This window comes from Aulonocara sp. 'chitande type north' Nkhata Bay, linkage group LG3 (genome assembly GCF_057382095.1).
Source record: "Aulonocara sp. 'chitande type north' Nkhata Bay isolate Kocher_YH1m ecotype deep benthic linkage group LG3, A_spYH_male_GT1.1, whole genome shotgun sequence".
NCBI lineage: Eukaryota > Metazoa > Chordata > Actinopteri > Cichliformes > Cichlidae > Aulonocara > Aulonocara sp. 'chitande type north' Nkhata Bay.
Genome location: NC_141346.1, coordinates 56,219,773 through 56,242,051, shown reverse-complemented (window position 1 = coordinate 56,242,051; position 22,279 = coordinate 56,219,773). Strand labels below are relative to the sequence as shown.

Below are 22,279 nucleotides of genomic sequence, written 5' to 3'. Positions count from 1 at the left end.
AAAAGCAGAAATTTTCTCAATGTATATTTTGCAAAAATGGAAGTTTTTTTCTTCCAATTTTTGTTTTTTGATTAATTCAAGCCATCAAACCCAGCAAGATTTAGATAGTTTGTGTGTAGCTGACTGACAATAATGAATCCATTTAGAAAATAATTGTACTTTTTAATAGTGAGAACGTAGTGATGGATGTTTACTGATTAGTGGATGACTGGAATGTATAGTGTATGATTGTAATTTACAAAATATAACCAGAGGTGATGTGATGCTTGTGTGATTTTTTTTTTAACAGGACCCTACAGTAGGATGAGTACCCTAAGTTCACCAACCTTTTGATGGCTAGGTGTGCAGTTCCTGCTTTAAATGCATTCACTTTTTACATTCAGAAATTTAAATCAAGAGGCAAGAAATGTTTGCACACACTTATGAACTTAAATCAATAAGTGTATTGATGTATGCTCAATCATCCAGGTAAGGAAATCTTAAAAAGTTGATTCTGTTCATCAAGTCTTATCTTTTTTTAGTGGGAGAAACATTTTGTCACTCATCCAAAAAAGGTACATAAGATGAATAGAATAAACTTTTGCCGGTTAGAATAATAGTGTCACTGCCCTCTGCTAAGACTGGAGATAATATAAGGAATGAGAGAATTGACAGCTATTGTGTTATTTCGCCCTGTCATCGTTCTTTTAACTCTAAGTATCATAAAGTAATGTGGTGACATGTGGAAGGATGTGTTTCCAGACAGCATTTTAGGCACGAGTTAGGCTGTAGGTTGCAGGCACTGATCTCACATTGTGTAAGTGTAGCTGGTTCTAATAGTCTGAGCTGCTTGAAGCTTTATTCGTGAAGAGCACATTAACTTACAAAAACCGTTGCTAGCTAGTTCAGCTGGGTAATATTTTCTTAGAACAGCGGGGCTACATGCGGTGATGCTAGAATTAGCCATGGTATCAAACTACCTTCAACAGGTGGTCAAGCTGAGTCCACAGGCGCACTACGTTTCCCCGGAGAGCTCCTTCATTCTTCATATATCCGTGTCGGGCAAGAGTGTAAAGCCCGCGGCTGAATGGCCTTTGTTCAAGCACTCAATCATGCGCGTGAAGGAAACGCGGGGAGCGAAAGAGGGAAAAGAGAGTGAGAGAGTGTGTCATGGGTAGAGAGGACGACCGGGAGCAGCGTTCTAACGGGCTACAGGCTATGCAGTGTGCAGTACTGTTATTAAAGCCTCATCTCTTCAGTACTCTCCGGTGCCTCGGCTGATTTCTGTCTGCCTCACTACTCCACAAAAGTGAAGGGAGTTAACCCCGAAGGAGGACAAACTTCGGCCCTGGAGGAAGCATCTCCCCTCGTGTCTCCCGACCACGGTCAGGGGACTGACGGCGAGGAATGGTTAACACTGGGTTTACGCTGTAGGTCAATGAAGGACTGGTTAGGCAAGTTTTCATGAACTGTTGATCAGATTTCAAGAAACAAACAGTGTATTCAGATCAATCTAAATCTCTGTTGCAGACTAAAACTGCAATTGAATTCTAAACCCATATCAGTGGAGTATTTGCTTTTTCTTTTAGGCATAAAAAACATCCACGACCAAAGCAAGAAAATGTATATAAAAACCTGCTTTTGAAAAATACAGTAAATACAGCAAAGAGCTCCTCTTGTTTGTGTTTTTATTTTGAAAAGGCTGTTACATTCCATCTCTGCACAAAAATGCTTTCAGTTTCCAAACTAAAGCGCCCTACAGCGGAATTGAAACATACAGAGCTGCTCCCTGTCGAACTTCAGGCAAAAGTAAAACGAAAACTTTAGATTTCAACAAGCATTTGGTATCAACTCTCGCTTCTGAACTACATGGAGACACACCCTGAAAGCAGAATTAGGGGTATCACCGCACACACTGGAGTGTAAACAAGTGGAAATCCTCAACTTGCCCCTTAAAAAATTACAATGACTAAAATTTAGGAATACGCGAGATCGGGCACACTCGGAAAGCGTCAACTTTGCACTTTGGGAAACACGATATCTGATCTTCTTTCGAAATTGGTCCCCGAAAAATCAATTATTCAAATTAAAGTATTTCTAAATATATTTATCCGTTCAGGTAGTACCGTGATGAAGAAGGTGGTGGAACTGGAGCAGGATGAATAGGATGAATAGGCACTGTTATAGGTTGGCTGTTCCTCAGCAACCTCCGTGTGATCTACACCCAAAAAAGGGGAGAAAAAAGGTGAAGTTCAAACCCTGCAGAAAGCTTAGACACCAACAAACCACATTTTATCCTAGAAGTGCAAAATATTTTCCTGCATGTACGTGCGACTCCTGACTTCCTTTCACCATAGACAGTCACAGGACAGGGCAATATCACAGGACAGGGCAATATCACACCCCAGGCCTCTGCAGCGTGCTGTAACAGAAGAGAAGTTATCTTGCGATGAGCAACTGCGTTCCAGTGGACTCTGTCCTTCATTCGATGGTGCAGTGAGAATCTGAACTGGAAATGGAGGTCCAACACATCCATCCCATAGACATCGGCCAGAGTTCCACTGTAGAAGTTGGCTTCAATCACATCGTAGCGCAACTGGGGTGCCTTGTGCTCAATCTGAGGCAAATAAGGGGCTTTAAGGCTCAAAACAGAAGATGGTAAAATAAAAAAAATTAAATAATTTTTAAATAATTTAATAATTTAATAATTTTTTAAATACTTAATTTATAAAGTAAGTATTTAAAAAAAACTCAAAAAAAACTACAGATCGCACCATAATATATTTATTAAAATTTATAAAAGAAATTTAGGCATCCCCACTTTGACACAGTAGCATCTGCTGTAATAGTTACACCTCTGATGAAGTCTCAAAAGCTTTATTTTGATACCAAGATTGCAATTACAACTCTGAATAAACAAAGAAATACTGACATATCCAATATACTATTAATTTTGGGCATGTCATTTCAAATAGAAATGACCCTTGGGGTTTCAGATGTTAATGCTATTCGATTTCTGCTGTTACTCAGCCTCTAAAAGCACTTGGCTGAGAGGACAGTGGCATCACATTATCCACTACAGGCACATGGCTTATGCAAATTTTTTAGATCAGCTTTCCCCAGATGACAAGAGACTTTTGACATGCAATGTGTTTAACACGATCAGATTAGTGTTAAATCATAATATAAATGGGACTTGCTAACGGACCTCAGGCACCAGGAAACCGCCTTTGATCCTCTCTCCTAAGGGCATGGTGAGGTTCCACACAACCAGCGTTTCCTCTGGCAGAGCCTCACGCAGCTCGTCGAAGAACCTATGAAGGTTCTCCTTGTAGTCATCAACCCAGCTGCAACTGTATCTAGAACACCCAGTGCAGACATAAACAGGAAGAACAAAAATCACTACAGTGGGAGGAATTCAATTGGGAAAACAAAACGTTGTGCTATGATTCTTCTGAACTGATAGATGCACACAAAAAACTCCATCACTCTCACTTCTGACTCATCTCACATTATCTCTTTAATGAAATCAAATCAACAGCCTTATTAATAGTTACGCAATATACTCACCTTGAAATATCCCAAACACAGGAGTTAACAAAAACCACATCTGGTTTCAAACCATGGCGGAAGTCCTCCAGGATGCTCTTCATGTAGCGAGAATAGATACGCGTCACTAAGTAAAAACGGACCAGATGGTGGGCGGACTGAAACTGTTGAACTTCCTTGTACTCTGTGCCGTTGTGCATTTGACCCAGACAGCCCCCTTCCACCAGGCAGTCCTGTTCGAAGCTCATCTCACCCTAAAGAAGAAGTGTGAGGACAACACAAACGAGGAGGTGAACAGATATAAAGCACGTCATTCAAATACACCCATTTTTTTACATTACAATTTAAATGACACCAGTGGCATGATTACAAACTTTATATTGCATAAGTTAGCTGAGGTTTTAACTGGTAGCATGCACATGGTTATACACCCTGCACGCTTTTTTGTATCAGTGTATAAAACTGGTAAATTTTAGCCCTTGCCTTGCTCCGCAGTTGTCTCAAGGAAAGATATTTCTCTTTTTGTACCAGCAGAACAAGATCCTTGTACACTGCCCGCTGAACTGAGGAAGAAATAAAATGATAGATTAGAAGTAGTCCCCATAGATTAGTACATTACATTATACAGATTCGATAGTAGTCCTTTCATTGGGCACACCTTTCCAAGTGCACTTTAATATTTAATTCATCACTTAGCAGAAAATGGGCTGGTTTTAGCATTTTAGAAATTGCTGATAAACTGAACTTGATTACTACCATCTATTTGAGCCAGAGAATGGTTTAGAAAGGGAAAAATATATACAAGACTTCTGGATAAAAATGTCTTGATGACAGCAGTTGACACTGGGGCAGAGGATACATTGAATAAGGTCAGAATTTAGGGCTTAGAACATTGAGTTTTCATAGGGTTAACAACATGAAAACATGGATCCATCCTGGATTGGGTGAACAATTTAACCTGGTTGTGGCAAAACACTCATCTGGGGTAATTTTAGTGCTGCCCCATTAAATTACACATATTTGCAAATACACTGCAACATACCTGAGTGTAGTTACTGACCATGTTCATCCCTATGATCACAGTGAACAGATATGGTTACCACACTCTTGTATAATAAAGATGCCACACACAAATCTGCGTGTCTGATGCCATTATTTGAACTTGAACAAATGTCATGAAGAACTAGCCTATGTTATTTATGAAGGTAAACGGGTATCAATTCCAGCACAACCAAACTGAACCTAATGAAGTGGATGTGAACGGTACATACAGTTTATTCACAAAACAGTCAACGTTGGGCAAACAAGAACACCTTAAGTATAAATGCACAAGATAATGTAAATACCGATTCATTAATTTTGTCAGCCAGCTACTCACTGGAGTCTCCCAACACCACGATGAACTTGTTATGGAGCAGCTGGCTGGCCTGCAGGTGGCTCACACTCTTCATGATCTCCCGCTGTTAAATTACAAAGTCAAACACTGTTGCGTCTTTCTATGGGCTCAAATTGCGGTCATAAATACTTTCCACTAAAAATGCCTAAATGTGTAAACTCAAAGGTGAGGTAGTTTTTCCAGATGAGATATTGACCGGACATCAGAGTTTCTCTACCATACTTCCAAGCTTCTCGCAATAACATTAGCTTACTAATGACCAACAGTGGTTAAAAAATAAATAAAATAGCTGGCTATTTTTCTGTTGGCTTAAAATCACTTATGTAATAAACACTTACCATTTTTGAGTTTAGATGCAAACTGTACCACTAATTCCAGCCCCTTGTAAATGCTATATGTGTTGGTATTCAGTGTTATTTTTCAACCAGCTTAGCTAGCGTTTATCTAGCGTTAGCCAAATTTCCTCTGAAGTGGCTCTTGCGCCACTAAGTTTTTAGTTTCAAGACCCGAAGTTGCGACAGCCTCCTCAACCACTTAGTGTTTTAAAAGTTTAAAGTTGGTGTGAATTTAAAAAAAAAAATATTACAAATATTTCACTCCGGAGTTTCAAGCACACCCCCAAACTGCAGGTGTCGCCAATTAAATGGTGCTTTTAACGACTGTGCACTACCTTAATGGGTCGACACTAATTTTAAAATAAAAAAGAAATTACTTAATAAATTTTTAAAAAAATTAATTTAATATTAGAGAGATATTAGATGCTTTTAAAAAAAAGATTTTTAAAAATTAACAATATGAATTGTTTTTTTTTTTTTGTTTTTTTTTAAATATACGTGCACATGTGGAATTACAACCACGCCTCTTCTTGTGCCTGTTAAGCCATTTCCTACTTCAAAAACAATGCCTTTACTGTGATAACACTAGCTGGCCCAAGGTTTTATGTGAGTGAAGTTGCCCCCCCCCCCACCTTCTTCAAATCCAACAAAAGTGGTATCAAACGTTTGTGCTACATTTGTGCTGGTTTGTGCTGCAGAAATTTTTGTTTGTGCCGCTATTATTTTAAAGATATTAACAAAAATTTCTAGAGGTCAACCAGCCCCCCCATATTAATGGAATCAAACAAAATTGATGTCAAACGTTTGTGCTGGTTTGTGCTGCAAAAATGCTTGTTTGTGCTGCTAACATTTTAAAATTTTTAATAAAATAACGTCTTGATGCGTGCTTAATCATCCAGGTAAGTAAATCCCAAAAGGTTGATTCTGTTCATCTGGACATTTTCAGTTGGAGAAACGTTTCGTCACTCATCCAAGTGACGAAATACTGCGTTTTAACAACAACTACTGAGATTTGCTTGAAATACTATGATTTAGAAGAAATACAATGACTCCATACAAATACGATGCTTTGGCACAAATACTATGATTTGGCACAAGTACTATCATTTAGTACAAATACTATGATTGGGCAGAAGTACTATGTTTCAGTACAAATACTATGATTTGGCAGGAATACTCTGGTTTAGCAGAAATACTCTGATTTAGCAGCAGTACTATCTTTTGGTAGAAATTCCTGCTAAAAGGTACTATTTCTGCCCCAAAACCATGATTTTGCACAAATACCATGATTTTTGCAAAAATACTATGATTTAGCAGAAATACTATGATTTAGCAGAAGTACTAAGATGTAGTAGAAGTACTTTGCTTTAGCAGAAATACTATGATTGAGGAGTAATACTTAAACATAGGAGAAATATTGATACACAGACACACATACACAGACAGTAAAGGGAACAGGAGCTGTTGAGAGTCTGGGCTTGGTATATGTAGGTCAGTTAAATTAGCTGCACCTGCTGTAGTCAGCCCTTACACACACAGACACAGAGAGAGGTGTGTTTTCTTCAGTGTATTTCTGACATTCAGGATTCCCCTCGAACAAATGGCCATAATTTCCTAACCGTAGAGACTAGAACGTTCATTCAGACATCGTTTTGTTCAGAAGAGATGGGGGAAATCTTCAGGTCTTCATAATTCAGAGATAAAATATAAATTATTAAAGATATATGACTTGTAATACACTGTAACTGAGTAGAGGCGAAGCAAAAACTGCCTTGACTTGCCCTCAAACAACCTTTGGTAACTCTAAATCTATATGGAGCATCAAAATCGTTCTTTCACCGTAAGAAACAGCAGGCTTTGGTGAACAGTCATGGAAATTTTCAGGGCTCTGTGGAAATCCATCAAAAAGATATGATGAGAGAAAAAAGTCCCTCATTTCCAGAGTTTGAAATCTGAAGAAATCTGAGCGAGGGACAAATTTCCTACCCTCAAACAAGTCTAACTCATCTCAGAACGGTAATAGGTGAGAAAATAATTCTTGAATTGTGAGCATCAGGAGTGTCTGAAGATATATCGGGACAAGCCTCATGTCTTAATTTCGCTTCGTTAAGGAGATATGACAATTTGAAAATGCCTCTCATTAGAGAAATCCAGCGGTGATTTTGAATAAACTCTCCATTGACTTTCAATGGAGAGTTTTGAGACTTATTGTTGCTCTGAGGAGATTTGCAAAAAATCTGTAACTCCCACAACAATGATAGTGACATTTCCTGAAAGCCAGCAAAAATACCTACGTTTTGATGTATAATTTGTGGAAGTTGAGTGGAAATTGAGCGAGTAGCAAGAAGTTGTTTGGACATGAAGAGAAAATCTGCTGAAAAAAGCTGAAAAAGTTGTATGTATTTCTGCCATAGACTGTTAACAAGAATCTGAGGTCCATATTAGAAAAGCTGGTAAAATCATAAAACTTTTCAGAATTGTAATAAATTATCAATACGAATTACCGGTCTGTGATAGTGTATAAATTTGTAGTTAAAAAAAAAAACATGTTGACCAAGGTGGAATCGAACCCAGGACCTTTGGTCTGAAGAGCCGTGTCATTATTAATCGCGCCACCTGAAAAGGGGGCGGGGCGCCTTAAAAAACAGGGTGATCAGCAGTCAGAATTTGATCGCGGTGAAAAACGCCGTTTTTTGGAGTTAGAAAAAGTCGTGTAACTCAAAAACTAGGTGGGATAGAAGCATAATTCTTGCACTGGGTGAATCAGCAGACTTTGGTGTACTTTGACTGCGATTTACATAGCTCTTTGTATCTCCGTCGCGGAGATATGACGAGAGAAGAAACGGCTTCATTTTCGGAATTTGAAAAATGAGAGGAGGACAGATTTCCACCCCTCAAACAAGTCTAACTCATCTCAGAACGGTAATAGGTGAGAAAATAATTCTTGAATTGTGAGCGTCAGGAGTGTCTGAAGACATACGGGGACAAGCCTCATGTCTTAACTTTGCTTCGTTAAGGAGATATGACGATTTGAAAATGCCTTCAGTTTCAGTATTTCAGCTCTGAGTTTTACAACCTCCCCATAGACTTTGAATGGGGAGTTTTTAGACCATGTGTCACTTCGAGGCAAATTGTGAAAAAACCGTAACTCTCACAATAATTATAGTGACACTGTCTTAAAGCTAGAGCTGGGCGATAGAACGATAACGATATGTATCGCGATATAACTTTTTCTCGATAGAAAAATTAAACTATCGCGATAGACCTCGCCGCTCTTGTCCTCTCAAAAAAAAAAAGAAAAAAAAAAAAAAAGAACAGCCAATCCAAATTACGTAGCGCAGAGCTGAACCAATCACAGCCGCAGCGTCACGTGACTTGTTACGTACAGCACAAGTGCCAAGCCGCACATGTGTATTTGTTTGGGAAGCAGCCAGCCACCGTACCGCCCGGGTAATGGAGGAAATGAGTGTGCCGACTAGAAAAATCAACCGAGCGTGACCGAAGGTTACTGAAGAGAAAACAGATGATGGTTCCAACACCTCAGAGATTGTCGAACGGAAGAGCCATAGAAGTTCCGTAGTGTGAAGGTATTTCGGCTATTTCAAGTCTGACAAAAACAGAGTAGCGTGCACTGTAAGTTGTGCCGAAAGCAAGTCTGGAAATACAATAAACTGGTGCATGCGCTACGTCCACACGTACCCGGGTATTTTTGAAAACGCAGATTTTTCTATGCGTTTGCACCTTTCGTCCACACGTAAACGGCGTTTTTGGTCACTGAAAACGAAGATTTTTGAAGACTCCGTTTTTGCATTTACGTGTGGATTAGAAAAACAGAGAAAACGCAGCGTCAAAGATGTGCGCATTTTTTGACGTCACACTGTGCGCCACGTTATTGTTTCAGTGAAATGAATTTCTACAATACTGTTAATTCTACTCTCTGCAGTGTTTAAATGCTTACACACAGTTACTGTCCCTCCACACATACGACTCGGTTCTGCTTCTATGCCCCAGCTTTGTTTACTTTTTCCCACTGAGGCTTCTAGACTTCTGATTGGCCAACATTTCTGCACGGTTAGGAATCTAGCGCCACCTGCTGCTTTGGCATGTTCATAGCAGCGTTTTCCTTCATTTCTCCCTTTATGTGTGGACGGGATTATTTTTTAAAACGTAAACGGAAAATCTCCGTTTTCAAAAATACCCGTGTACGTGTGGACGTAGCCTCAGTCTCTGACTGGAAGCGCTAATTCGTCATTCGGCTTTTGTCAGACTAAAGTAACTGTTAAAACTGTTTGAAAAGCTAAGCTATACAACAAGGAGAGATTGAGAATTTCCTTTTAGTTCTCAGTTTATTTGATATTGACAAAAGTTAGTCAGTTTTGTCTGTTCTTCTGTAAAACAAACTAAGATTTATTTTTAGAATTAATATTTTGTTTCTAAGTGGAATTGACAATTTAGTCTGTTTCGTTTGTTCTATTTTGAAACTTAAACGCTTTAGCAGCTGCCTTTTGTGTAGTTTGCAATATTTGCCTTTATTTATCTGAAAAAGTCTCATGTTCCTTAAGTACATCTACCCTGTTGAACTTATTATGGGAAATAAATATTTAAATAAAAACAAGCTGCTGATTATTTCACATTTTACTTGTGAGCAACGGCACATTTAAATCTTACAAATATAGTTATTTGGCTTATATCATGATAGATATCGTTATCGCCTGAAATGAAAAAAACATATCGTGATATGAAAAAATCTTATATCGCCCAGCTCTACTTAAAGCCAGCAAAAATACCTACGTTTTGATGTATAATTTGTGGAAGTTGAGTGGAAATTGAGTGAGTAGCAAGGAGTTGTTCAGACATGAAGAGAAAATTCAGAACGGACGAGTGTGCACTGGGAGTTAATTGCATAGCAACCATAGCAACGCATGTATTTTCTGAAAAATCACAAAGTTGCAACTGAAAACTTAAAGAGTCATTACATGAAAACGGTAACAGATATGAAAAAGCTGAATCACACAGGAATAGCCCAATCATTTGAGAACATTTTAAAGTTTGAATGGAGTTTCTAGGTCAAAGTATGAGGCAGTAGTTAAGTTTCAAAGACAAGAAAGTTTTAGCAGAATTGTGGAAGTTTCCCATTCATTTCAATGGGACAAATTAAAGGAAAAAAGTGTAATATTTTAAATAGTATAATAGCAATAAACACCAAAAGATATAGCTGGAATTAGCAGAAAGAGCAGAACAGTTTAGAGTTTGAACGGAGAAAATCGGCTGAAAACTGAGGGAGTAGTTAAGTGCCGAAAAACGCGGAGCAACTATAAGAATAAAGTTTAAAGAGAAACAGGATCTCAATAGTGTGTGTAGCGAACCCCCCCGAATGAAGGATGACACTTTACTGATGACGTTTTGAAGGTTTAATGGCAGTAAACCATCAATCTCACCGTAAGAGCTGGGGATGTATACACAGAAACAGCGTGTAAGCAAAATAATCCACACTCTTACAATCGTAAACCTTATAACATGAAGTTCGTTTCAACGTAACATTTAACAAATGTAGCGACTGTCACAAAAACATCTAAACGTCTCCTTATTTACATCATAACCATACCTTGTGCCTCTATCAAGGGGGCTGCTAATGACAAAAGAAATCACCATAGGCTCCGTTAAGCCATCACTTTTCTAAACTCCCGCGACTGCTGCTGAAAACTGCGCCAAAAACTGTTTTACAGGAAATCGTCCCATCAAAATAAAAGCTTCTACACACGGACAGGAAGTTGGTAGTAGAAAACAGGAATGAGTGCCAAAATAAGGTGCAAAGAAAGGCATTCAGGGTTATTTACACTCCCACCAAAATTACGAATAATTGGTTTACATAAGAACCAAAATGAATAATTTTCCCAAACAAAATAACCCATGTAGGAGTTACCTTAGGAACTTTCTAACAACAATACAAGTTTTTGTACTGGACGCTCAACAACTGATAGTTTAGTAGAGCGTTGACCTTTATTATTGAGTCTCTTTTCTCCAAGTGAGATCTTTACCCTTCGCACAAGTCCATCTTTTCCACTGACAGTCTCTACAACTCTTGCAAGTCTCCATTCCCCTCTGGGTGCCAGTTCATCCATTTCCAACACAACATCACCTACTTTTAGATTCCTCTTTGGTGAGTGCCACTTTTGCCTTGAAATGATGTTGTGAATGTATTCTCGTCTCCAGCGGCTCCAGAACTGCTCTGCAAGGAACTGCACGCGGCGCCACCTCTTCTTGCTGTACAGGTCCTCATTTGAAAAGGCACCAGGTGGGGGCAACGGTGCATTGGATTTCATGTGCAGCAGATGATTGGGCGTGAGCGGTTCCAGGCTGTTGGGGCTATTCAAGTTATCTATAGTCAAGGGTCTGCTATTGACTATAGCCATGGCTTCGTAGAATAACGTCCGTAATGAAGCATCATTGAGTCTGTCGTGAGCCAGTGACAGAGTGGTATTCAGCACACTTCTGACAGTCTTTATCTGACGTTCCCACACTCCCCCTGCATGACTAGCATGGGGTGCGTTCATCACAAAGTCACATTGTTTTTCAGTCAAGTATGTATTTAGTCTCTGAGTGTCTAGCTCATTTAAAGCTGCTTTAAACTCATTCTGAGCACCAACAAAGTTCGTTCCCTGGTCACATTGGATGTGTCGAACTGCACCTCTGATTGAAATGAAACATCTTAATGCATTAATAAATGCATCAGTAGACAAGTCCTCTAAGAACTCAATGTGAATGGCACGAGAACAAAAGCAAGTAAGTAGGAGTCCATACCGTTTGTGTTGTTTTCTTCCCTCAGTTGTCACAAATGGACCAAAACAGTCCATGCCACAGTGTGTGAAGGGAGGAGAGGGCTCTAAGCGATGTGGAGGTAGGTCACTCATCCTCTGACCCTCTGGAGCTTTGCGGAGTCTGCGGCAGATCACACATTGTCGGATGAATGAGGCAACTGTTTTACTCATTCCAGGAATCCAGTAGCCACTGGATCTGATTTCATTTATGGTGAATCCCTTTCCTTGGTGTTTTACTTTGTCATGACAGTGAGATATTATGAGTTTGGCTGTACAATGTTCTTTTGGGATCACGATCGGGTGTTTGAAGGTGTCACTCGTTGCATGCTGGAGTCTCCCTCCCACCTTGAGGAGACCATCTGTATCCATGAAAATGTCCAGTTTAAACAGTTTGTTATGATGTGGGAGCTGTTCTCCTTTCTTCAGCTGTTTTATTTCCTGTTCATACGCTTGACTTTGTACACGTCGAATGATCACAAGTTCAGCATTTTTCTGCTCACTCACTGTAGCTGATGCATTTGACTTGATGTGTCTAGCCCTTCTTATGAGACGTGCTACAGCTTTAATTGCTTTGGACCAGGAGGAGAACTTACTTAGACATTCAGCAAGACTTACAGTGTCTGTGACTTTAGTTAACATTGTCTGTACTTTTCTGACTTCTGGATCTCCTATGGTCAGATCCAGCTCAACAGGTTGTGCTGTGGGCAGTTCATTTTTCCACAAAAAGGAGGGGCCAGTGAACCAGATAGACTTATTTAACTCATTGACAGTTACACCTCTCGAAGCACCGTCAGCTGGATTCAGTTCTGATGGCACGTAAAACCACTGCTGAGGGCTTGTACTTTCCCTGATCCTCTGAACCCTGTTAGCTACAAAGGTGTGGAAACGACGTGCATCATTGTTTATGTAGCCCAGCACCACCTTTGAATCAGTCCAGAAGTACTCCTTTGCACCATAACACAGTTCTTCCCGTAACATGTTGCTGACTGAGACTGAAACTACAGCTGCTGTTAGTTCAAGTCTGGGGATTGTGGTCAGTTTAGTTGGAGAAACTCGAGCCTTTGCTATTACCAGAGAGCAGTGAACTTCACCTTTAGCGTTCTTTGCCCTCAGATAGCTACATTGTCCATAACCACTTGAGCTTGCATCTGAAAAGTGGTGCAACTCTATTTCTTTAGTTTCACCAAAGTTAGCAGGCAGGTAACAGCGAGGTATGTTTAGCTTGTCTAGATTTACAAAGTCACTTTGCCAACTCACCCACCTTGGCTTGAGTGCATTAGGTATGGGGTCGTCCCACCCGACACCATGCTGACACATTTCTTGCAAGATTTTCTTTCCATTCAGCACATATGGCGCTAAAAATCCAAGTGGGTCGTAGATTGACGCGACAGTGGATAGAATACCTCTGCGTGTGGCTGGCTGGACTTTCAGTGTGTTGTCAAATTTGAAACAGTCCTTTTCAATGCTCCACTGGATGCCTAGTGCTCTTTCTTGTGGCATGTCTTTGAATGTCAAGTCTCTTATGTTAATATTTACAGCACACTCTGATGCAGGTATACTTTGCAAAACAGTGTGATTGTTAGAAACAAACTTGTGGAGACGCAGGTTACCTTTGCGGCAGATTTCTCTGGCTTCTTGTGCCAACTGCATTGCTTCTTTCACTGTGTTTGTGCTCGTAACTCCATCGTCGACATAAAAGTCTTTCTCAATGAACTGTGAACCTGCTGGGTGCGAGTGGCAGTGCTCTTTGGCTAAGTACTTCAGTCCATAATTTGCACAGCCTGGAGATGATGACGCACCAAAAAGGTGTACCTTCATTCTGTATGTTTGAGGTTGTGTGCTTGTATCACCGTTTTTCCACCAGAGGAAACGTAGATAGTCCCGGTCCCTCTCACTGACGTGGAACTGGTGGAACATCTTTTCTATATCGCACATTAAGGCAATAGGATGTTGCCGGAATCTCAAGAGAATGCCAGTCAGATTGTTTATTAAGTCTGGCCCTTGGAGGAGATGATCATTGAGACTTGTTCCATTGTGTTTGGCTGAACAGTCAAATACGACACGCAGTTTTGTGGGCTTTTTGGGGTGGTAAATCCCATGATGGGGATGTACCATTGTTCACCTTGTGTTCCTTCGTTGTGTACTTCTTCCACGTCTCCTCTTTCAATTATGTCATTCATGTATGCAACATAATCATTTTTGTAGTTCTCATCCTTGTTCAACCTTCTCCTTAAGTGTTCCAGTCTGATCTCTGCAAGCCTTTTGTTGTCTGGTAAGTTTGGCCTTTGCTTGAATGGAAGAGGCATCTCACAGTATCCTTGTTCATTTTTCTTTATCCCTTCCTTAAGTTTTTCCAGAAAAACGACATCCTCTTGTGAGACCGTTTTGTCACATGCCTTTGTGTCCTTGAAATCTGATTCAAGAACATTGATCATGTCCATTGGTGTTACAGCAGGCATTTCCTTTACCATGACCCTATGGCACAGACTTGTTTCAGTTTCATTTGACTCTGATGAGCCACCAACAATGCTCCACCCTAGGTCTGTCTGTATGGCAAATGGCTCATTGTCTTTTCCGAGTAGAACCTGTTTTGGAGCTAGAGTTCTGGGACAGTTAAATCCAATGAGTAGTCCAACATCACAACTCAGGAGAGGGGGTATCTGATCAGCGATCTCTGACAGATGGGGCCATTGCCTTGCAGTTTCATTTGTGGGTATGTTGTCATAGTTAAATGGGATGTAGTCCTTTGTGTAGGAGGGTGGAAGGTCGATGTGAACATCTGAATTATAACCTCTCACACGTAACCCTGCTACTCTCTGGCTTTTGACTGTCATGTGAACTCCCAGCATCGTGGTTAGTTTTAGCTTAACTGGATGGGATGCTGCTTGTAACTGGTTAGTTACCTCCTCACTGACAAATGTGTTGTCACTTTGTGTGTCTAATAAAGCGTACACAAGCTGCTCTTTAGATGGACTCTGAGTAGTGGAAACCCACACAGGAACAATCATGGAGGTACTACCTGATTGACCCACCTTAGTAACATTCAGAGCTGTGGCTGCCATGGTGTCATTTTCTGTGGTTGAAGCGACGTTTGTAGAGCTCTGAGGCCTTTCATTTGCCATGTGACTCTCATTGTGCAAACAGGTGGGGTGTCGTCCTTTGCAAGTGTCACATTTGTGGCGATGACGACAGTCTCTGGCATTGTGGCCCACCTTTAAGCACCCGTAGCACAGTTTATTTTCCTTCACAAATGTCCGTTTGTGGTCTAGTGACTTCTCTGAGAAGCTTGGGCACTTTGACAACTGATGACTTTCATCTTATGAAAGTCATCAGTTGCATCTTTGGTAGTTTTCTGCCAGTAAGCTGGAGTTCCTCTGAGTGGCTGCATAAATCTGATTGCATCTTTATTTCTTACCAGCTTCTCTACTTCTGTCTTACTTTGTAACATTCCTGATGTGATTTTGCGTCCATCTTTCGTCATAGTTTTACCTTTCCTTAGCTGTATTGTCATGCTGGAATTAGCCAAATGTATTTCAGTGACAAACTGTGAGAAAAACAGGTAATTTGTGTCTTTAGCAAATCTTGCATCAATGTTGAAAAGCCTTGACTTGAAGTAAGCACTCGGTGTGAGTTTAAGAAGTCTCTTTTCATCCAGTGTATTCTGACCAGTAGGAAACTGCACAGGAAATGCCATGGCTTCCAAATGAGGAGTTCTGAAGAAGCTAACAGGATTGTTTCTTTCTGCAGGAGCCACACAATATGTGTTATCAGTGAAACAGAGAATCTCTTCTGAAATGTCAACAGGCTGCAGACAACTTTCTAGAGCAAAACCTCCATTGTTCAAATCACTTTCTGGTTCCTCTGGATTGATTTCCTCTGGTTGTTCATCACAGGATTGCATATTAATAGCTTGTTCACTTTCAGACTCACTTTCGCACAAAAGGGCATCTTTTTCATAGTTGTCAATTTCCATTAGATCTGCTTCATCATAATCATCACTTCCCATGCTGGCTTCATCACTGCTGTCATCATCAGGTAGGTAACGTTGGATCACAAAGCAATGCTTTGTCCTGATGATATGAGGTTTTGTGCATTTGAAGGAGCTAAATGGAAAAATGAGAAAATAAAGTAAGTTTCAAAATTTCTTCAAAATTGATTTCTCACTAGTTAAAAACAGCAAAAAACTATACTGTTGAATTATTATCAGTAGTTTGTGAAAACATTGTATTGCAGTTTAAATCAATTGATTATCTTACCAGTGACTGCAGTAATGCTGACTCCACTGCTTCTGACGTTCTCAAACACAGAGTAGAGAGTGAATGTGTATTGAGTTCCAGCAGTGAGAGATGAGAGTGTTTGATTCAATGGTCCATTTCCAGCTGGTGCACTGATGCTTGTCTCTGTACCATTAAACTGGAGAACAAAGCTGACATTGTTGTTGACTTTATTCCACTGCAGAGTGATGCTGGTTTCATTTTGTCCTGATGATATGAGGTTTTGTGCATTTGAAGGAGCTAAATGGAAAAATGAGAAAATAAAGTAAGTTTCAAAAATTCTTCAAAATTGATTTCTCACTAGTTAAAAACAGTAAAAAATTATACTGTTGAATTATTATCAGTAGTTTGTGAAAACATTGTATTGCAGTTTAAATCAATTGATTAACTTACCAGTGACTGCAGTAATGCTGACTCCACTGCTTCTGACGTTCTCAAACACAGAGTAGAGAGTGAATGTGTATTGAGTTCCAGCAGTGAGAGATGAGAGTGTTTGATTCACTGGTCCATTTCCAGCTGGTGCACTGATGCTTGTCTCTGTACCATTAAACTGGAGAACAAAGCTGACATTGTTGTTGACTTTATTCCACTGCAGAGTGATGCTGGTTTCATTTTGTCCTGATGATATGAGGTTTTGTGCATTTGAAGGAGCTAAATGGAAAAATGAGAAAATAAAGTAAGTTTCAAAAATTCTTCAAAATTGATTTCTCACTAGTTAAAAACAGCAAAAACAGACTCTGGCTAAGGCAATCTACACCACACCAGGGCCTGAGTTGCCGGCTGGGGTCAACTACACCACACCAGGGCCTGTGGCTCTGGCTGAGGCCACCTACACCACACCAGGGCCTGTGGCTCTTGCTCAGGCCACCAGGGTCTGTGACTCTAGCTAAGGCAATCTACACCACACCAGGGCCTGAGTTGCTATTGAGGCCACTTACACCACAGCAGGGCCTGTGGCTCTGGCTGAGGCCATCTACACGACACCAGGGCCTTAGTTGCTATTGAGGCCACTTACACCAGACCACGGCCTGTGGCTCTGGCTGAGGCCACTTACACCAGACCTCGGCCTTTGGCTCTTGCTCAGGCCAATTACACCACACCAGGGCCTGTGGCTCTTGCTCAGGCCACTTACACCACACCAGGGCCTGTGACTCTGGCTAAGGCAATCTACACCACACCCGGGCCTTAGTTGCCGGCTGGGGCCACCTACACCACAGCAGGGCCTGTGGCTCTGGCCGAGGCCATCTAGACCACACCAGGGCCTTAGTTGCTGGTGAGGCCACTTACACCACACCAGGGCCTGTGGCTCTTGCTCAGATCACCAGGGTCTGTGACTCTGGCTAAGGCCATCTACACGACACCAGGGCCTGAGTTGCCTGCTGTGGCCACCTACACCACACCAAGGCCTGTGGCTCTGGCTGAGGCCATCTACACCACACCCGGGCCTTAGTTGCCGGCTGGGGCCACCTACACCACAGCAGGGCCTGTGGCTCTGGCCGAGGCCATCTAGACCACACCAAGGCCTTAGTTGCTGGTGAGGCCACTTACACCACACCAGGGCCTGTGGCTCTTGCTCAGGTCACCAGGGTCTGTGACTCTGGCTAAGGCCATCTACACCACACCAGGGCCTGAGTTGCCTGCTGTGGCCACCTACACCACACCAAGGCGTGTGGCTCTGGCTGAGGCCATCTACACGACACCAGGGCCTTAGTTGCTATTGAGGCCACTTACACCAGACCACGGCCTGTGGCTCTGGCTGAGGCCACTTACACCAGACCACGGCCTTTGGCTCTTGCTCAGGCCAATTACACCACACCAGGGCCTGTGGCTCTTGCTCAGGCCACTTACACCACACCAGGGCCTGTGACTCTGGCTAAGGCAATCTACACCACACCCGGGCCTTAGTTGCCGGCTGGGGCCACCTACACCACAGCAGGGCCTGTGGCTCTGGCCGAGGCCATCTAGACCACACCAGGGCCTTAGTTGCTGGTGAGGCCATGTACACCACACCAGGGCCTGTGGCTCTTGCTCAGGTCACCAGGGTCTGTGACTCTGGCTAAGGCCATCTACACGACACCAGGGCCTGAGTTGCCTGCTGTGGCCACCTACACCACACCAAGGCCTGTGGCTCTGGCTGAGGCCATCTACACCACACCAGGGCCTTAGTTGCTAATGAGGCCACTTACACCACACCAGGGGCTGTGGCTCTGGGTGAGGCCACTTACACCACACCAGGGCCTGTGCTTCTGGCCGAGGCCATCTTCACCAAACCAGGCCCTGTGCTGCTAGCTGAGGCCATGTACAACATATCAGGCCCTGTGCTGGTTCCTGAAGCAATCTTCAACAATCCAGGCCCTGTGCTGCTGGATAAATGCTAAACTGAGTCTTTGGGTTAGGGTATTATGCAAGCATGCAGGTAGGGTTATAGGATTGTGTTCGTAACTTCAGGTACTTGCCACTTAATCACTTGAATCCATAAATTGAGACATTGTGCTGGGGTCAGCAGCTTAGAGCCATGCCACCCTGAGCACGCCTGACCTCGGAAGCTAAGCAGGGCTGGGCTTGGTTAGTACTTGGATGGGAGACTTCCTGGGAATACCTGGTGCTGTAAGCCTTTTATTTTCATGTCATTGAACTGCTTTTGAACCAGATAAGGGGTGTATTAAAAGACCCAAAGCAGCTGCCCATTAATGAGGGCACAATAACGACATTGCGTTTCGCTTTTTACCAATGTCTTGTGCTGCTGGCTGAGGCCACCTACACCACACCAGGGGCTGTGACTCTGGCTAACGCAATCCACGCCACACCAGGGCCTGAGTTGCCGGCTGGGGCCACTTACACCACACCAGGGCCTGTGGATTTGGCTGAGGCCACGTACACCACACCAGGGCCTGTGGCTGCTGGCTGAGGCCACCTACACCACACCAGGGCCTGTGGCTGCTTGCTGAGGCCACTTACACCACACCAGGTTCTTAGTTGCTATTCAGGCCACTTACACCACACCAGGGCCTCTGGCACTGGCTGAGGCCACTTACACCACAACAGGGCCTGAGTTGCCGGCTGAGGCCACTTAGACCACACCAGGGTCTGTGGCACTGGCTGAGGCCACTTACACCACACCAGGGCCTGTGGCTCTTGCTCAGGCCAACTACACCACACCAGGGCCTGTGTGTGCTGGCTGAGGCCACCTACACCACACCAGGGCCTGTGGGTGCTGGCTGAGGCCACTTACACCACACCAGGGCTTGTGGCTGCTGGCTGAGGCCACTTACACCACACCAGGGCCTGTGGCTCTTGCTCAGGCCACTTACACCACACCAGGGTCTGTGCCTCTGGCTCAGGCCACTTACACCACAACAGGGCCTGAGTTGCCGGCTGAGGCCACCTACACCACACCAGGGCCTGTGGCTGCTGGCTGAGGCCACTTACACCACACCAGGGTCTGTGGCTGCTGGCTGAGGCCACCTACACCACACCAGGGCCTGTGGCTCTGGCTTAGGCCATCTACACCACACCAGGGCCTGTGGCTCTGGCTGAGGCCACTTACACCACACCAGGGCCTGTGGCTCTTGCTCAGGCCACCTACACCACACCAGGGCCTGTGGCACTGGCTGAGGCCACTTACACCACACCAGGGCCTGTGGCTGGTGGCTGAGGCCACTTACACCACACCAGGGCCTGTGGCTGCTGGCTGAGGCCACCTACACCACACCAGGGCCTGTGGCACTGGCTGAGGCCACTTACACCACACCAGGGCCTGTGGCTGCTGGCTGAGGCCCCTTACACCACACCAGTGCCTTAGTTGCTATTGAGGCCACTTACACCACACCAGGGCCTGTGGATCTTGCTCAGGCCACTTATACCACACCAGGGCCTTTGACTCTGGCTAAGGCAATCTACACCACACCCGGGCCTGAGTTGCCGGCTGGGGCCACCTACACCACACCAGGGCCTGTGGCTCTTGCTGAGGCCACGTACACCACACCAGGGCCCGTGGCTCTGGCTGAGGCCACTTACATCACACCAGGCCCTGTGCTGGTTCCTGAGGCCATCTTCAAAAATCCATGGCCTGTGCTGCTGGATAAATGCTAAACTGAGTCTTTGGGTTAGGGTCTTAGGCAGGCATACAGGTAGGGCTATAGGATTGCGTTCGTAACTTCAGGTACTTGCCACCTAATCACTTGAGTCCATAAATTGAGACATTGTGCTGGGGCCAGCAGCTTACGGCCATACCACCCTGAGCACGCCCGACCTCGTCTGATCTCGGAAGCTAAGCAGGGCTGGGCTTCGTTAGTACTTGGATGGGAGACTCCCTGGGACTACCTGGTGCTGTAAGCCTTTTATTTTCATGTCATTGAAGTGCTTTTGAACCAGAGAAGGGGGGTATTAAAAAACCCAAAGCAGCTGCCCATTAATGAGGGCACAGTAACGACATTGCTTTTCGCTCTTTACCAATGTCTTGTGCTGCTGGCTGAGGCCACCTACACCACACCAGGGCCTGTGGCTGGTGGCTGAGGCCACTAACACCACAACAGGGCCTGAGTTGCCGGCTGAGGCCACTTAGACCACACCAGGGTCTGTGGCACTGGCTGAGGCCACTTACACCACACCAGGGCCTGTGGCTCTTGCTCAGGCCACTTACACCACAACAGGGCCTGAGTTGCCGGCTGAGGCCACCTACACCACACCAGGGCCTGTGGCTGCTGGCTGAGGCCACTTACACCACACCAGGGCCTGTGGCTGCTGGCTGAGGCCACCTACACCACACCAGGGCCTGTGGCTCTGGCTTAGGCCATCTACACCACACCAGGGCCTTAGTTGCTATTGAGGCCATCTACACCACACCAGGGCCTGTGGCTCTGGCTGAGGCCACCTACACCACACCAGGGCCTGTGGCTCTGGCTTAGGCCATCTACACCACACCAGGGCCTTAGTTGCTATTGAGGCCATCTACACCACACCAGGGCCTGTGGCTCTGGCTGAGGCCACTTACACCACACCAGGGTCTGTGGCTCTGGCTGAGGCCACTTACACCACAACAGGGCCTGAGTTGCCGGCTGAGGCCACTTAGACCACACCAGGGCCTGTGGCTGCTGGCTGAGGCCACTTACACCACACCAGGGCCTGTGGCTGCTGGCTGAGGCCACCTACACCGCACCAGGGCCTTAGTTGCTATTGATGCCACTTACACCACACCAGGGCCTGGGGCTCTTGCTCAGGCCACCTACACCACACCAGGGCCTGTGGCACTGGCTGAGGGCACTTACACCACAACAGGGCCTGAGTTGCCGGCTGAGGCCACTTACACCACACCAGGGCCTGTGGCTGCTGGCTGAGGCCACTTACACCACACCAGGGCCTGTGGCTGCTGGCTGAGGCCACCTACACCACACCAGGGCCTGTGGCTCTTGCTCAGGCCACTCACATCACACCAGGCCCTGTGCTTCTGGCCGAGGCCATCTTCACCAAACCAGGCCCTGTGCTGCTAGCTGTGGCCATGTACAACATACCAGGCCCTGTGCTGGTTCCTGAGGCCATCTTCAACAATCCAGGGCCTGTGCTGTTGGATAAATGCTAAACTGAGCCTTTGGGTTAGGGTATTATGCAAACATGCACGTAGGGTTATAGGATTGTCTTCGGAACTTCAGGTACTTGCCACCAAATCACTTGAATCCATAAATTGAGACGTTGTGCTTGGGCCAGCAGCTTACGGCCATACCACCCTGAGCACGCCTGACCTAGTCTGATCTCGGAAGCTAAGCAGGGCTGGGCTTCGTTAGTACTTGGATGGGAGACTGCCTGGGAATACCTGGTGCTGTAAGCCTTTGATTTTCATGTCATTGAACTGCTTTTGATCCAGAGAAGGGGTGTATTAAAAGACCCAAAGCAGCTCCCCATTAATGAGGGCACATTAACGACATTGCTTTT

General features: G+C 44.2%; 1 protein-coding gene and 3 pseudogenes across 3 annotated transcripts; 3 read left to right on the top strand and 1 right to left on the bottom strand.

Moving 5' to 3' along the window:
- Positions 1–1,684: 1,684 nt before the first annotated feature.
- Positions 1,685–5,685, bottom strand: LOC147336243 (PC-esterase domain-containing protein 1A-like). 3 transcript variants are annotated; one of them, XM_086287665.1, is made up of 7 exons: positions 5,263–5,685; positions 4,907–4,988; positions 4,012–4,091; positions 3,550–3,782; positions 3,188–3,338; positions 2,308–2,401; positions 1,685–2,197 (listed from the first exon to the last, which is right to left on the bottom strand). In XM_086287665.1, the coding sequence occupies exons 1-7, from the start codon at positions 5,263–5,265 to the stop codon at positions 2,061–2,063; spliced, it is 780 nt and encodes a 259-aa protein (XP_086143791.1). In that variant the 5' UTR covers positions 5,266–5,685; the 3' UTR covers positions 1,685–2,060. The 3 variants fall into 3 exon arrangements, with proteins under 3 accessions (XP_086143791.1, XP_086143790.1, XP_086143792.1); XM_086287664.1 differs by having other exon boundaries at positions 2,308–2,596; positions 5,263–5,682; XM_086287666.1 differs by having other exon boundaries at positions 2,102–2,401; positions 5,263–5,681.
- Positions 5,686–18,856: 13,171 nt separating this feature from the next.
- On the top strand, positions 18,857–18,965 carry LOC147336242 (5S ribosomal RNA; annotated as a pseudogene).
- Positions 18,966–20,570: 1,605 nt separating this feature from the next.
- Positions 20,571–20,689, top strand: LOC147336241 (5S ribosomal RNA; annotated as a pseudogene).
- Positions 20,690–22,056: 1,367 nt separating this feature from the next.
- Positions 22,057–22,175, top strand: LOC147336240 (5S ribosomal RNA; annotated as a pseudogene).
- The last annotated feature ends 104 nt before the right edge of the window (positions 22,176–22,279 follow it).